Here is a 15,295-nt window from a genome sequence, read left to right as displayed (position 1 = left end):
TGCCTCTAGAAGGACACCTACCTGACTGAGTCATGTGCCCCTTACAGGGCCAACTACAGTGTATATGGTATAGGGGTATTTTGATTGGCTCATTCTATGATTGATATTCTCTTAGAATCATGCTAAGTATAGAAATTTTCAAAAGTAAGAGATTTAGGACAGACCAAAAAAACCCCAAAACACCACTATAGTTTTTAAGAGCTCTTCATATTTAAAGATATGTAAGGCTAGTCTTTCAAGTTTCATGAAGACAGGGATTTTTTTTTTAAATTTATTTTTTATTTATTTTTGGCATAACAGTATTCATTATTTTTTCACCACACCCAGTGCTCCATGCAATCCGTGCCCTCTATAATACCCACCACCTGGTACCCCAACCTCCCACCTACCCATCAATTCAAACCCCTCAGATTGTTTTTTAGAGTCCATAGTCTCTCATGGTTCACCTCCCCTTCCAACTTCCCCCAACTCCCTTCTCCTCTCTAACACCCCATGTCCTCCATGCTATTTGTTGTACTCCACAAATAAGTGAAACCATATGATAATTGACTCTCTCTGCCTGACTGATTTCACTCAGCATAATCTCTTCCAGTCCCGTCCATGTTGCTACAAAAGTTGGGTATTCATCCTTTCTGATGGAGGCATAATATTCCATAGTGTATATGGACCACATCTTCTTTATCCATTCGTCCGTTGAAGGGCATCTTGGTTCTTTCCACAGTTTGGCGACCATGGCCATTGCTGCTATAAACATTGGGGTACAGATGGCCCTTCTTTTCACTACATCTGTATCTTTGGGATAAATACCCAGGAGTGCAATGGCAGGGTCATAGGGAAGTTCTATTTTTAATTTCTTGAGGAATCTCCACACTGTTCTCCAAAGAGGCTGCACCAACTTGCATTCCCACCAACAGTGTAAGAGGGTTCCCCTTTCTCCACATCCCCTCCAACACATGTTGTTTCCTGTCTTATTAATTTTGGCCATTCTAACTGGTGTAAGGTGATATCTCAATGTGGTTTTAATTTGAATCTCCCTGATGGCTAGTGATGATGAACATTTTTTCATGTGTCTGGTAGCCATTTGTATGTCTTCATTGGAGAAGTATCTGTCCATATCTTCTGCCCATTTTTTTTATATGATAATACAGGGATTTTTGTCTGTTATGTTTACTTCCAGATCCTGAGCACCCAGGATAGGTCCTCACGTGTGGTATTCAGTAACAATATATTGATTAATAAATAAGGATATTAATTTTATTTATAGTGATTTTGATATTCAGAAGGTTAAATTTCATGTAGCCATTTTTGCCTTTATGATTTTTTTTTGCTTTTATCTCCAGAAGTTTTTTATATAATGGTCTTGTTATATTTTAGGCCTGTTTTCTTAAGGAGGAGCACAAAGATTACATTTAAATATATATTATTCACATTTTTGGTTAGATCATGACTTTTTTTCTGGATCTACAAGTATACTGTCTTTCATGCAGAAGAGTTTAAAATTTTATTAAATTTTTGCATTAATGTAATGATTTAAATCTGCTGCCACTCAGTGTATAAAGAAATATTATATTAAAATTTTTAAAAAGATTTTATTTATTTATTTGACAGTCACAAGCAGGCAGAGAGGCAGGCAGAGAGAGAGGGGGAAGCAGGCCCTCTGCTGAGCAGAGAGCCTGACTCGGGCCTCGATTCCAGGTCCCTGAGACCACGACCTGAGCCGAAGGCAGAGGCCCTCCCCACTGAGCCACCCAGGTGCCCTATATTAAATATTTTTGCAAAAAATTTCCCTTTAAATCAAATTGGTTTCTTCATTAATGACCATATGTGTTTGGTGAATTGTATTTTCATATACAAAAAACTTTCTGGTGATTCAGATAAGCATGGGCTCAAAGTCCTGTGGAATGGAGGAAAGCCAAATAGATTTAAGACTTAGGTCTCACATCTTGAGCTACCTGTGACTACTTGCAGCTCCTGTGAGGTGCAGCTGTGCACTGGGGTGGGCTGGTGCTGGGGGAAGCCGTGAAGATCGGGGACAGTACCAGCCTGTCCTGGCCTGCTGAGGAATGCTGGGTCTGACCCGAGCTTGCGTACTACCCATGTCCCCAAAGTTCTGGGCTTTCTGCGAGGGAAGAAGACTTTCTGTGCATACTTTGTTAAATGTGACTCTTTGATTACTAAAGCAATCACAATGGCTAAAAGTTTCAGTGTTGAAAATTAGGCAATGAAATTACAAGGCTTAATGGTTTCAGTTTCTTTAATTTGAAAGATTAATGTTCTCAGCTTTTTAAGAACGTGTTCTATCTTAAGGACACGTTCTTAAAAACCTAAAACAAAGGAAGCATAGAAAAAGAAGTGACAAAGCAAGAAACAGACTGTTTTTTGGGAAGATTTATTTATTTATTTATTTGACAGAGAGAGAGAGAGAGAGATCCCAAGTAAGCAGAGAGGCAGGCAGAGAGAGAGGGGGAAGCAGGCTCCTTGCCAAGCAGAGAGCCCAATGGGTGTCTTGATCCCAGGACCCCAGGATCATGACCTGAGCAGAAGGCAGAAGCTTAACCCCCTGAGCTACCCAGGCACCCCAAGAAACAAACTTTTAACTATTGAGAATAAACTGATTGTGGTCAGAGGGGAGGTTGGTGGGGAATGGGTGAAATAGGTGATGGGGGTTAGGGAGGGCGCTTCTCATGATGAGCACCAGGCCATGTATGAAGTGTTGAGTCGCTATATTGTATGCGGAAAAACTAATATTACACTGTATGTTGACTATACTGTAACTAAAATAAAAGACTTAAATAGAACATAGTATCAACATTTATAAAGGAAATACTGTAGGATACATAAAGAGAAATAAAGATAAACCTACCCAAAAAAGTGTTAAAATTGACAATTTTGCAGTTCTAACATACATCTGTTATTTATTTTCAGCATTTATGTTAGATACTAATCTTTATTTTTTTATTTTTCATCTTTGAATTTCCCAAAGACTGCTCCTCTTGCTTATTATGGCCCAATAAATATTTACTTAATTGATTAAGTTATTTTATTCAGATTGGTGTCTTTTGGAAGAGCAACTAAAGAAAGAATAATCTATAGCTCTTGCTGGTAGATTTACACAGTTTTGTGGGGGAAATTGTCCCTGTAATGTTAAGTAAATGTTGTATTTTCTAATAACAGGATTTTGACAGAAAATAGCAATATCAACATTTTAGTTTTAGCTCCTTTAACATAAAAAATAAACACTCCTTTCTAAAAAAGTAAAATAGTCCTAAGCTTTCCAGTAGAAGAGTGTGGTTTCATTATCCCAAAGCTAATGAACAATCATTAGAGCAATCAGTACATACTGTTTAATAGTTGTTTTTTTTTTTAAGGTACAGGGAAAACAATGGTGATGGACATGTTTTATGCTTATGTGGAGATGAAGAGAAAGAAGCGGGTTCATTTTCATGGTTTCATGCTAGATGTTCATGAAAGTAAGTGAAATGGTCTAAAAGAAGGGATTTTTAAGTGGGCAAACATCACAAAACAGTCATCATCTTTCAAAAAATTCTTAATCTTTCAAATCTTTTAAAAAAGTAGCGTGCTTAAAGTGAGGTTTTATTTGGTTTCATTTGTTTTGTGCTATCACGAAACAACTCATGGTGTATTTAACGTTGGTTTTATTTATTTATGTATTTTAAAGGTTTTGTTTATTTATTTGACACACAGAGATCACAAGTAGGCAGAGAGGCAGGCAGAGAGAGAGAGGAGGTAGCAGACTCCCCGCGGGGCACAGAGCCCAATGCGGGGCTTGATCCCAGGACCTGAGACCATAACCTGAGCAAAAGGCAGAGGCTTTAACCCACTGAGCCACCCAGGTGCCCCATAACATTGGTTTTAAAGACAACTTCAGTACTTCCCATTAAGAGAGGAGAGGTTACTAAATGAAGGTCAGGTATTTTCTCTTTCTACTAAGGATCAATAAGAAATGTTAAAAACTCACTTATTTCAAGAAATCCTTCTAGGTTAGGTCCTTTCGTCTTGGTCACCATGGCAGGTAGGCATTCATGTGTGTGTATGTGTGCCTTACTGCTTTGTCTGAGTTCTCAGGTTATTTTGGTTGTGCGTTATTTGTCTACCCGCTATACTGTAAGCTCTTCAGGGCATTAGAAGAAAAATATTTTTAATTTATTTTAAATTTTAATTTAAAATAATTTAAAATAATTTTAAATTTTTAATTTATTTCTAATTAGAAGAAAAATATTTTTCTTCTAATACTTCCAGGGTTTAGTACACATAAAGGGAGTGAAGTGGGATTGCCTAGAGATAAAGGAAACATCCTGATGACGTATGCCAGACGTAAGCAGGATCACCTCCTCTGCCCACATCCGTGAAACCCTCCACAGTAAGGCTGATGATCTGTTGATCCGCCTAGTTACCATCTTGTCATTAGGCTGTCACTTTGTCATCTCGGAAGTGACTGAAGGGTGGGGATGGAATGACTGTAAAGTATCCTTGCAACCTCGGGAATGCATGAAGAAGTGAACAACTTATTTTGAGGTTGAGAAAATACAACTGGTTTTCAGTGATCACATTTGATTTTATGTGGCCTTTAAACTTAATTTTGATGTTCACACTAAGGCTTCATTTAGAAATTTAAAAAATACATTATAGTTGCCTAAAATATACAATTAATACAGTATTTGATTTGTGTTTAATTTCATCCATTAAAGGAATACACCGCCTTAAACAGAGTTTGCCAAAAAGGAAACCGGGATTCATGGCTAAATCATATGACCCAATAGCCCCCATAGCTGAAGAAATCAGCGAAGAAGCATGTCTCCTGTGTTTTGATGAGTTTCAGGTAAGGTAGAGGTTTTCATAGATGTGGAATGGTATTCTGAATGACATGTGAAGATTTAAATTCTGTTCCTGATTTTACGATTGTTTTATAAATTGCTTTGATACCCCTTATGACTTTATTTTACTGTCTAGTCCAGGGATTAGCAAACTGGCTCACACAGAGCAAATTTGGCCTATCTGCTTGTGTATGGCCGGTGAGAAAGGAATGATTTATATATATATATATATGTATGTATTTTTTTTTTAAGATTTTATTTATTTATTTGACAGAGAGAGAAATCACAAGTAGGCGGAGAGTCAGGCAGAGAGAGAGAGAGAAGCAGGCTCCCGCTGAGCAAAGAGCCCGATGCGGGGCTCGATCCCAGGACCCTGAGATCATGACCCAAGCCGAAGGCAGCGGCTTAATCCACTGAGCCACCCAGGCGCCCCATGATTTTTATATTTTTAAAGGGTCTTTTAAAAAAGAAGAAAATGCAACAGAGACCGCTAGTGGCTTACAGAACCTAAAATATTTACTACTCAGCTTTTTATAGCAAACGTTTGCCCACTCCTATGTTAGAATCATGGATTTATATTGTACCTGAACCATGGTGGTGATAATGTCATGATTACAAAATAATGTCTTTAAAGATGTTTGTGCAGTTTTTTTTAAGTGTTATATTAAAAAAAAACAAGTGATTAACACATCTCATTTAAGTCTCACAACTTGTTTATGATGACAGGAGGGAGTTAGCCTTAGTTGAACTTTTAGAGTTTCTGCTAGTTTTAGGATTCTCTGAAATTGTGCCTTTAAATTGGTAATAAGTTATTTTCTGATTTTTTATTTCTTATGAGAGCAAATATGGCATGCAGGCAAATGCCAGGTCTTATGCTTTTTCTGTATCCCAGTGTTTAATAATAATAATAATGATAATAATAATAAATGCTCTAGGTTAAGAATTACTTCCTCTTTATTTGCTTTCTTTTAATGGTTCTGAAATGTAGTAGTTGATTTTTCTATAATGCTTACCATAAGAGCAACTGATTATTGGAATGAAAATAGAAAAATCCACAACTATTGAATATAAGCTTAAAAATAGGGCTTCTCACCCAGAGCTTTTGAGTATTTCTGGAGCTGAGTGCTGTGTCTGATTGCCTAGAATAAAGGTCCAGAGAACTTTGAAGGGGTAGGAAGCTAACATTTATTTTGTGCCTATTCTGTGGTGGGCCTTGGGTGAGTCACACACGTTATTTAAGCTTCACAACACATTTGTGATGAAGTAAGGGGACTGTCCTAGTTGAATTGTAAAGCTTCTTACAGTTTTAAGAGTCTCTGAAATTATGCATTTAAACTGGTAGCGAGTTATTTCTTATTCTTCTGTGTTTAAAAACCTGCTTTGTTGGGAAGATAAGATGGCCAGGTTGTCTTTATCTCAATTGAGGCATGATAGGTCTTTTTTAGCAACTTGATGTAGTTACCTAACAATGGTCTCAATTTACGATAGATGAGAAAGAAGAACTTTCACCAGGAATGGTGTTACACTGAGCCATCTGGGGAGGAGGAATCTTTCTTTCTTTCTCCTTTCAGTCATATTAAGACAGCCTGACATTTACCACCTTTTTGGTTTTTTTTTAAGATTTTATTTATTTATTTGTCAGAGAGTGAGAGAGAGAGAGACAGCACAAGCATGGGAAGTGCAGGCAGAGGGAGAAGCAGGCTCCCCACTGAGCAAGGAGCCTGATGTGGGACTTGATCCCAGGACCCTGTGTTCATGCCCTGAACCGAAGGCAGATGCTTAACTGACTGAGCCACACAGGCATCCCACCACCTTCTACAAAGGTCTTCCAAAGAAGGGCTTATGTTCTGCTCTGAAGAAGTGTACCAAGCACACTAATGTGTTGCATAAAGAGAAGGGCCTTGTTTAGTACTGAGTTAACGGTTATGTTGTCAACAGTAAAAGTCAGTGATAAATCAGTGAAGGCCATCTCTTGTTTTCTCATTATGATCTCTTAATCACATTATCGCCAAAAAATCTTGAGTTAGCACAGTTAAATTTTTGATTAGGACATTGAAGTTAAATTTTTAAAAAAGTATATTAATACCTAGACTTTGTATATGATTCATGGTTTACAAAGTGTTTTTATATATATAAAATCATTATTCATTTGATTCTATAAAATAGGGGTGCCTGGATATCCCAGTCATTAAGTGTCTGCCTTTGACTCAGGTCATAATTCCAGGGTCCTGGAATCGAGCCCCGCATTGGGCTCCTGCTCCTTCCTCTCCTATTCCCCTGCTTGTGTTCTCTCTCTCGCTGTATCTCTTTCTGGCAAATAAATAAGTAAAATATTTTTTAAAATTCCATAAAATGGTTATTATATTCATGTAGATGAGGAATATTGAGGCATCAGAATTTCCTTGGTATCATATAAAAATCATGACCTTTAGCGTAAAAATTGTAAATTTTAAAACATTTGGAGTAAAGATTGGTCTGTTGCTGTGACAAGCAGACCATCGGCAAGACTATTTAAGAAGGTTAAGACCCGATGACAATTTGATGGTGCAAAAGAGATCCTCAGAGAATTAATGGCAAGCAAGGCCAAATTACCCATTAGGTGTATTAGGCACAGTACTTAGGGACCATGATACTTTCAGGGGTCCATGAAAATATTTTAATTTTTTTTTAAATTTGCAGAAAAAAATGAACATATCATAATGAATTCAGCCTGAATCTCTATATATTTTATACCAACCCAGTCATAAAATATTACTTATGAATGTAAACACACATATTTTCAAATGCATTTTCTTTTCTTTCTTTCTTTCTTTTTCTTTTTTTTTTTAAAGATTTTATTTATTTATTTGAGAGAGAGTGCGCCTGTTCACATGAGCTGGGGAGGTGGGGGAGGGGCAGAGGAGAGGGAGAAGCAGAGTCCCTGCTAATCACGGGGCTAAATGCTGGACTTGATCTTAAAAATTTTAAGATCTGAGGACCCCAGGATCATGCCCTGAACATGAAGAGTTAAGTGTCAGACACTTAACCGACTGAGCCACCCCTCTTGAGGTACCCCTCAAATGCATTTTCTCATTGAGGAGAGGACTCATGAAGGTAGAAATGCTTAAGACCCATGAAAGTCATAATGCCACCCCAATATTGAAGCCCTAACAGAAACCTCTCTGGTTGCACTGGGTGTTCTCCATTGAGTTCAGATTTCAGAGTGTTCAATGCATGGTTGGGAAGAAGGCAACAAAAGCAACTCTCAGAATGCTTGTGTTCTAAATGAGTGGGTCTTGCAACAGAAAGGCAAGCAATAAAAATGATTTTTCAAATTACATCTTAACTATAAAGGAGATCAAGGTGGGGGATCGGCCCCTCAGTTGTAAAATGTTGCTTGCTAACAAAGAGAGAGTCGATATGACCGAGTGGTCATCGCCTGCCCCGTCCAGAGTTGGTTTGATGTTCATTCATTTGTTTACTCATCCATCCCAGTTGCCTTAAATAAAGAGCCTTATCCTATACTGTAGGACCCGATCTGACCCACAGTCAAATGGACCATGTCTGGACATCTGATCTCTGAATACCAAGCCTACAAGCTTGCCAGCAACATTGCACTTGTGTGGTGGGCCCTGGGGATTGGGCCCGTCATGTCTTCTGTCTTGTGTCTCTGAACTAAAAGGCACTGAGGTCAGGTCCCACATGATAATGAAGCAGGAACAAAGACACATAGGAAATAACTGATTCACATTAGTGGGGAGGGCTACAAGGCTGCTCCCTGGACAGCTGCTGAGGTCTCCAGAGCTGCGCGGCTCCCGTTCCCAGCAGGTGTTATCCGTGCTGTTCGCATCCTGGAGTCTCCAGTAAACCCCTTTACTTTGGCTCAGTCTCCTGTGCCGATTGCTTGCAAACAGCCTTGATGGGGTTGGATCTGGGAACCAGAGCTAATAGTGGATGTTATACCAAATGCTTCTGACGAAGATATGCTCAGAGATACTAAAACCAGACTGAATATCAAATTGATTGCTTTTATTTGATGACAAATGCTACTGGAATGTAGCATTCTATTACGTTAGAGTTGACAACATGAGAGAACGCTCTGCCTTTGAACAGAGTTGGCCTGCATGTCCTAGGATGAAAAATATTAGTGGTTTTGTTCTTTTATTTCCTCTGCAATTCCAGCCTCCAAGCCTGGAGTTTACCGCTATATGTGAGAAAAGGCCAATTATCTGTATATACCCACTGTTGAGAAGAACCAGAGAAACTAAGAGTGTAAGGGGAAGAATATGTCCACTAAGGACAGAGGTGATCCCTGAGCAGAACCTGGATCTCCAAGTTCAATATCTGGACTGTCTTCTACTGGTTTTAGAAAAGTTCCTCTAGCATACCAAAACTGGATTTTTTGCTAATCTAGATCTCTTCTTGTATCCTTTTTCTAAAATTCAGAGGTAAAAGGATACCCCCAAAATATTGCTGTAGCAGCACTCTGGTTCCCAACATCCACATAATTTAGAACAAAAAAGCAGAGCCTTTGCACTGAAATTTCTGCCTGGGGCATTCTCCCCCACCGCCTCCCTCCCCCAAAGAGTCTCTCACTTCTTCAGATCTTTCCTGAGTTATCTCCTTAACAAGACCTAGTCTTATAAAATTGTGGTTTGCCATTAATCAAAGTCCCTTATTGTCCTTTTTAAAACCATTCTTAAAAAAAATAACATACATCACCTTCTGACATGTATATATATATTAATTATATTTACTGTTTATTAGATATATATTATATGTATAATAATGTACTCTTGAAGGCAGAAATCTTTGTTTTGGTAATTGATGTATCTCAGATGTCTAGAACAATGTTTGAGGATGAGTGAATGCGTAATCATGAGTAAAAGAATGAATGAATAAATCCTAGTACCAAACGATAAATATTGAGGTAGTCTCTCAAATAAGTCCTACTTCCATATATATAGAATAATATCTCATAATTTTCCTGTCAACATTCTGATATATCTTCACATTTTTTGTCTGATAGATGAAAAATGGTAGGTCTTTGTTTTAATGTATATTCCTTAAGAAATAATATAGTTGAAATTTTTCTACATTTGTTTAGTAACTAGTTAAAATTCATCTTTTATGAATTATCTGAGACAATGCCATTTATTGGAATGCTTACATCCCACCTATTATGTATATTCTGTTATAACATTAGTTATTGTTTGAGTACTATGTGCCTATGCTCTTAACTACTGTGCTGTGTACTGTTCCCATCTACAGCTAAAATTCAATACAGCTATATATAAATAGCATGTAATTATACTAGGATATATACCATACACAGATAATAGTCCTAGCTAACATTTCTTGAGGATTTACTGTAAGGATCGTAACAATTTTGCAGAATAGATATTATTACTACCTTCATTATACTGATGAGGAAATAAAGAGTCAGAGAAGTTAACTAACTCGTCTAAGGTCACACAGCTGGTAACTCAGTTTGAATTCAGCATTAATGCTCTAATGCACTAGTAGTAACAGCAATGTTACATGTTCTCTTTGGCATATGATGTCTTGTATTATGTATTTAAATATACAGATCTGGAGCTGGATAGACTTTTAGTAGATGTTTTAATAATAGGACGTAAAAATTATCCTTAAGCCTATTAATCCTGGTACAGTACACTGCTGATTTACTAGAAAATAATTTTTTAGGCACTTTACTTTTAACAATTGTATGTCTACAATCACCACTTCACTTCTAAAATTGAATCCTCTTAGTTCTTGATTTTTAACTAGGTATTATTGGCCTTTAGGTGGTGTTAATTAATATAATATTTATTTTACTAGGGAGCTGAAAGAGAATTATTGCTGCTTAAAAACAAGAATACATGTGTTCTTGAATCTGGGGAATTTTTGTGTTATGTTTTGGCAGCATTCAGATTACATTTGCAGAATGTATTCCTCATTAGCTTGGTTATTTCACTAAGTATAGCATTTCAGTTTTGCCAGATTGTCAAATATACTACATTCTGTTTGAGAAATTTGTCTTGGTAGGTTGTTTTTATGTGTTCTAGTTGCTAAGATAAAAGAGCAGCTTTTCCTCAAAGTTTTCTTTAGGGTCTTTGTTATGTTGACTTTGAATATTTACATTTTTTTGTTGTTGTTAACCCGTTTATGATTCTGAAGGTATAATACTGAAAGAAACTGATTTTTCTTCTTGAAAGTTATTTTTTCCTCTCTCTTTCAGGGCCACTGGATAGATGTTTTACTAATAGAGTGTAAAAAAAAAAAAAAAAGAATTCTGATGAGCAGAATATCATGCAAAATTCTCCTCTATAAGCTATCAATATCATTTAAAAAATAGTTTTGACCGTTTTTGTAAAACAGGAAAGCTATTAAAAACTGCTAATAAAAAATAGGTGCTTATTTTTGTGCTAATACTAATTACTGATAATGCATGCTTATGTTTGTCACTCATTACATGGCACTGTACCAATCAGTGGTGACTGAGACTCAGGCACTTACATATGTAAATTAACCATTAGATTTTTTTTTTTCTTTTTTACTTAAGTGAGTCATAATGGAAAGCAACTCTAGGTCATAAAAAATCTTTTCTCTTTAATGCTAATGAAATGTCTCCCCCTCTCTGTATTAGCAGACTACCCTTATTGGTAATCTGTAGCCTTCTCTTTTGTTCTTGGTGGTAATGAAATGCCGGGTGCTAAAAAAGCCCGCTCTCCAAGAATGTGTGGCCAATTGTCTTCTGTTCACTTCTACTGTAAAATTACTGTTCCCCAGCAAAGCTGAGCAAGTGCAGGGACAAGATCAAAAGAGTATACATTGGCACCCGGCTACCCCAAGTGACTCCTGCTTTATTAATTAGCCATAGCTTCTCCAAGTTAATTTACTCTGGTAGAGCAAAGACATTTTGTAATACAAAAACAACAAATTATGATTCAACCACAAGTCTTTATTGTTTGCTTTTCTTCAACTTCCAGCTTAAACCTTTGCACCATTAAAAGCTAAATGTCTCTTCACTTTTCTAAACTGTAGGGCACAAAAGCTGTTTTTAATTTTTTTTTCAAAACCATTGAAATAGATAGTCAAATGACCATTTTTATTTTCTAAAATTGGACAACTTTTAATTGATAGCATTCTCTTTCAAAGTCAATGTATTGGGAATCCAATTTAAAAGTGCACTAGCTTCTAAAATTTGCAAGCTTGTTTGCTTTCTCATCAGAAATGCCACTGGTGTCTAAGCATTTGAAAAGGGCCTTCTCTGTGAGTATTTTTGCGGAAGCAAAATTTGACAGTGATCCTAAGCTCCAAATTAAATATCACTTTCCTAAATAATTAAATAGTACGACTTTCCTTTTCATTTTATTCACCACTCTCTAATTTCCTGAAGTCTTTTTAATTTAAGGAATCTTCAGGAGTTTTTTAGTTAATGTTTTAAAATTATAGCCTAGACAGCAAAAAAAGACCAAAAAAAAAAAAAAAAAAAAAAAAAAAAAAAAAAAAGCTCTGCACATCCCTGTTTCCTGGTTTGGTTTGGTTTTTGTTCAAGTGGGAAAGGAATAATGAAACTTTTGCATAAAACATCAGCTGAAAAGAGAAAACTGACATAGACCTGAGTAAGCCAGGTGGTTGGTTGTTGTGTTATACAGCCTCTTAGTTGGTAACTTTAAGTATTTTTATCTAATTTGAAAGAATTCCCCCAATTTCTATGCTCTAACATAGTTTAAAAATAACAATGATTTTTATTGTATGATATGTTTTGTGAATATAAAACAGATTTTATTATGATGATCTAAAATGCTATTAGAGATCAAAATATTTTTACTTGAAAAGTATCTAAAACCCATATTATTAAATTTTTAAGGGAAGGTGCAATGATTAATATCTACCTTCACTATACATTTGATTTTGAACTCAACTTCCTTCCCTCCTTAATTTCTCTGTTTCTTTGTGACTTTAAAAAGCGTTTTAAAAAGTTAGTAAGCTTACTTGTTAATTGTGGATTTTTAAAAAAATTTAGAGGATATATGCATTTCTGTAACTTAGATGGAATGGTTTTATCTATATTACACATTTCTGCTTTTGTCAGAAGTAATTTTTTAAAGTCCTGCATGAACCATGCTTGTAAGGTTTTTCTTTCTTTCTCTCTCTTTTTTTAATAGAAGGAATATTTGTGTTTGCGAAGGTTAGCAGAGGCTGGCTGTGCTGGAAGTGACTGCAGTGCCTTTTGATTATTCATGGACAGTAATAGAAGGCACTTAAAAAGAACAATGAAATTGCTTATTTTTGTGATGGGCCATCTGTTGAATTGTTTTGTGCAACAATTGCACAATAGTATCTATGTCATATCATTCTATTTTCAACAGCAGCTGATTATGTCTCACTGGCTATTTGTCCTTATTTCTAAAGTCCCATGACCATTTAAAGTCACCTTTTCAGGGACCTTTGCCAGAAAGGTATTAGAAATCTCAATTGGCTTGTTTATTATTTTTTTTTTCTTTTTCTTTTTCTTTTTTTCCCTTCTCTCCTCTTTTTGCCCTGAGGGGCGGCGGGGGGGGGGGCGGTTGGATGGAGTGTGTGATGGGAGTAGGAGGAGGGATTTGGTCATGTTAGTTCTAATTAATCAGACTTCCTAAATGTTTAGGACAATTATCTGTGCTTTCCACCTGTAGTTTATAAAAGAAGTTAACATAGAACCATTTGATAATTTGCTTAGAAATGATAGGCTTGCAAGAAAGAGTCAAGTTTAAAAGACTATCATACAGTCTTTCATGCTTTTAATTATCCACTCTTTTCTTCATGGTGATAATTAGAATTTTTCTCTTGGAATTCACTTCCATCCTTTAAAAAAAAAAAAAAAGATGAGCCATTAGCAAATTTGTTAGAGCAGAAGTGAAATTAAAATAAAACAAATGTGTTGTTGTCCATAGGTCACTGACATTGCTGATGCCATGATTCTGAAACAGCTTTTTGAAAATCTGTTCAAAAATGGGGTCGTCGTTGTGGCAACATCCAACAGGCCACCGGAAGGTAAAAACAAACATTGTGCTAGTCTCATCCAATTAGGTGGAAACTAACAAGCTTTGAAAAAATCTATACTTTTTATATTCATCTTACTGTGTTAATAAAATCTGATGACTTTGCTTATCATTAATTTTTAAAGGACTTAATCTAAAAAATCAGTTGGTATTCTTAGTGAGGTAAATCCATGTGATCCCCTGTGTTCGACAGACTTGCTGTTTTTCTCTGAGTGTTTGATTTAAGTTCATATCAAAAAATGATGTTGAAGACCTGGAGGGGGTCCTGTAGGACTAGCCAAGAGGTCCTTGGCTTTGTGCAGGTTGGCAAATGCAAAGCAGCAAGAAGTGAGAGCAGAGTTTATTGAATGTACAGAGAGGGCAGATACAGACGAAGCGACTGGGAGACTTGGAAAAGAAAGGAGGATGAGTTCTGTCTTTATTTGGGGTCTGGCATTTTTTATTAAGGATCACGGTGTGGTGTATGTGTCCTCTCAGGCATCCAGGAGCCAGTGAGAATGAAGATGAGCCCCGGGCGTTATTCCTTGGAGCCGAGGTGTCTTGGTGTTGAGATGTTTAGCGCTGGTGGTCTGGAATACACATTTGACAGCTTTGCTCAGTCATTGTCATCTGGTCCTTCCTTAGACGTTATTTGTTTTTGAAGAAGTCATGAACTTCTTGTCCCTTACAAGGAGGACATACACTATTTGTATTCTGAGGAATGTGTAAAGTGGGGTGGGGGTACAGGTCCTAGCAAGAATAGAAGCAGGAAAAGGAGCAAAAAGCAGATTTTTATGGAATTGTTCAGTTTCTCTGTCTCAGAAATACAAGTCTTTCTAATTGCTTTTTAGGGGTCATAAAAGAAACTCAATGAAATAAAAGATAGAGAACTCCTAACTGAATCTTAGAAAAAGACTTAACTCTTGCTTGCATATAAGTAGTTTCTAATACTTAATCTCTAAAGAAGCACTTGTGGGGCACCTGGGTGGCTCGGTTGTTAAGCGTCTGCCTTGAGCTTGGGTCTTGATCCCAGAGTCCTGGGATTGGCCCCGCATCAGGCTCCCTGATCGGCGGAGAGTCTGCTTCTCCTTCTCCCTCTGCTTCCACCCTCATGTTCTCTCTCAAATAAATAAAATCTTTTTAAAAAACAACAACAAAGAAGCACTTGTGGGAGACATTAATTAGTTAGTACCTTTTAAAAAAAAGATTTATTTATTTTAGAGAGAGAGTGTGAGTGGGGGCTGGTGCAGAGGGAGAGAATCTTAAGCAGGCTCCCCGCAGAGCATGGAGCCCAGTGCAGGGCTCAGTCCCACAACCCATGAGATCATGATTTGAGCCAAAACCAAGAGTCCAATGCTCAACCGATTGAGCCACTCAGGCACCCCAATTACTAATACCTCTGAATCCAGTTATTCAAACAAGTGTAATTATACCTAATCTGTTACACTACAA

General features: G+C 36.9%; 1 protein-coding gene across 4 annotated transcripts in view; it reads left to right on the top strand.

Moving 5' to 3' along the window:
• Positions 1-15,295, top strand: part of AFG1L (AFG1 like ATPase) — a 234,783-nt gene that overhangs the window by 83,403 nt on the left and 136,085 nt on the right. For all 4 annotated transcript variants that reach the window (XR_009354512.1, XM_059176936.1, XM_059176935.1 and 1 more), the window contains 3 exons: positions 3,369-3,470; positions 4,710-4,840; positions 13,757-13,856. Coding sequence is in view for 3 of the 4 variants with exons in the window: in XM_059176936.1 (XP_059032919.1) it covers positions 3,369-3,470; positions 4,710-4,840; positions 13,757-13,856 (333 nt within the window). In the remaining variant the exon portion in view is untranslated. The remainder of the gene's footprint in view (positions 1-3,368; positions 3,471-4,709; positions 4,841-13,756; positions 13,857-15,295) is intronic.

This window comes from Mustela lutreola, chromosome 6, assembly GCF_030435805.1.
Source record: "Mustela lutreola isolate mMusLut2 chromosome 6, mMusLut2.pri, whole genome shotgun sequence".
Taxonomy (NCBI): domain Eukaryota; kingdom Metazoa; phylum Chordata; class Mammalia; order Carnivora; family Mustelidae; genus Mustela; species Mustela lutreola.
This window is presented reverse-complemented; position numbering and strand designations above follow the sequence as displayed.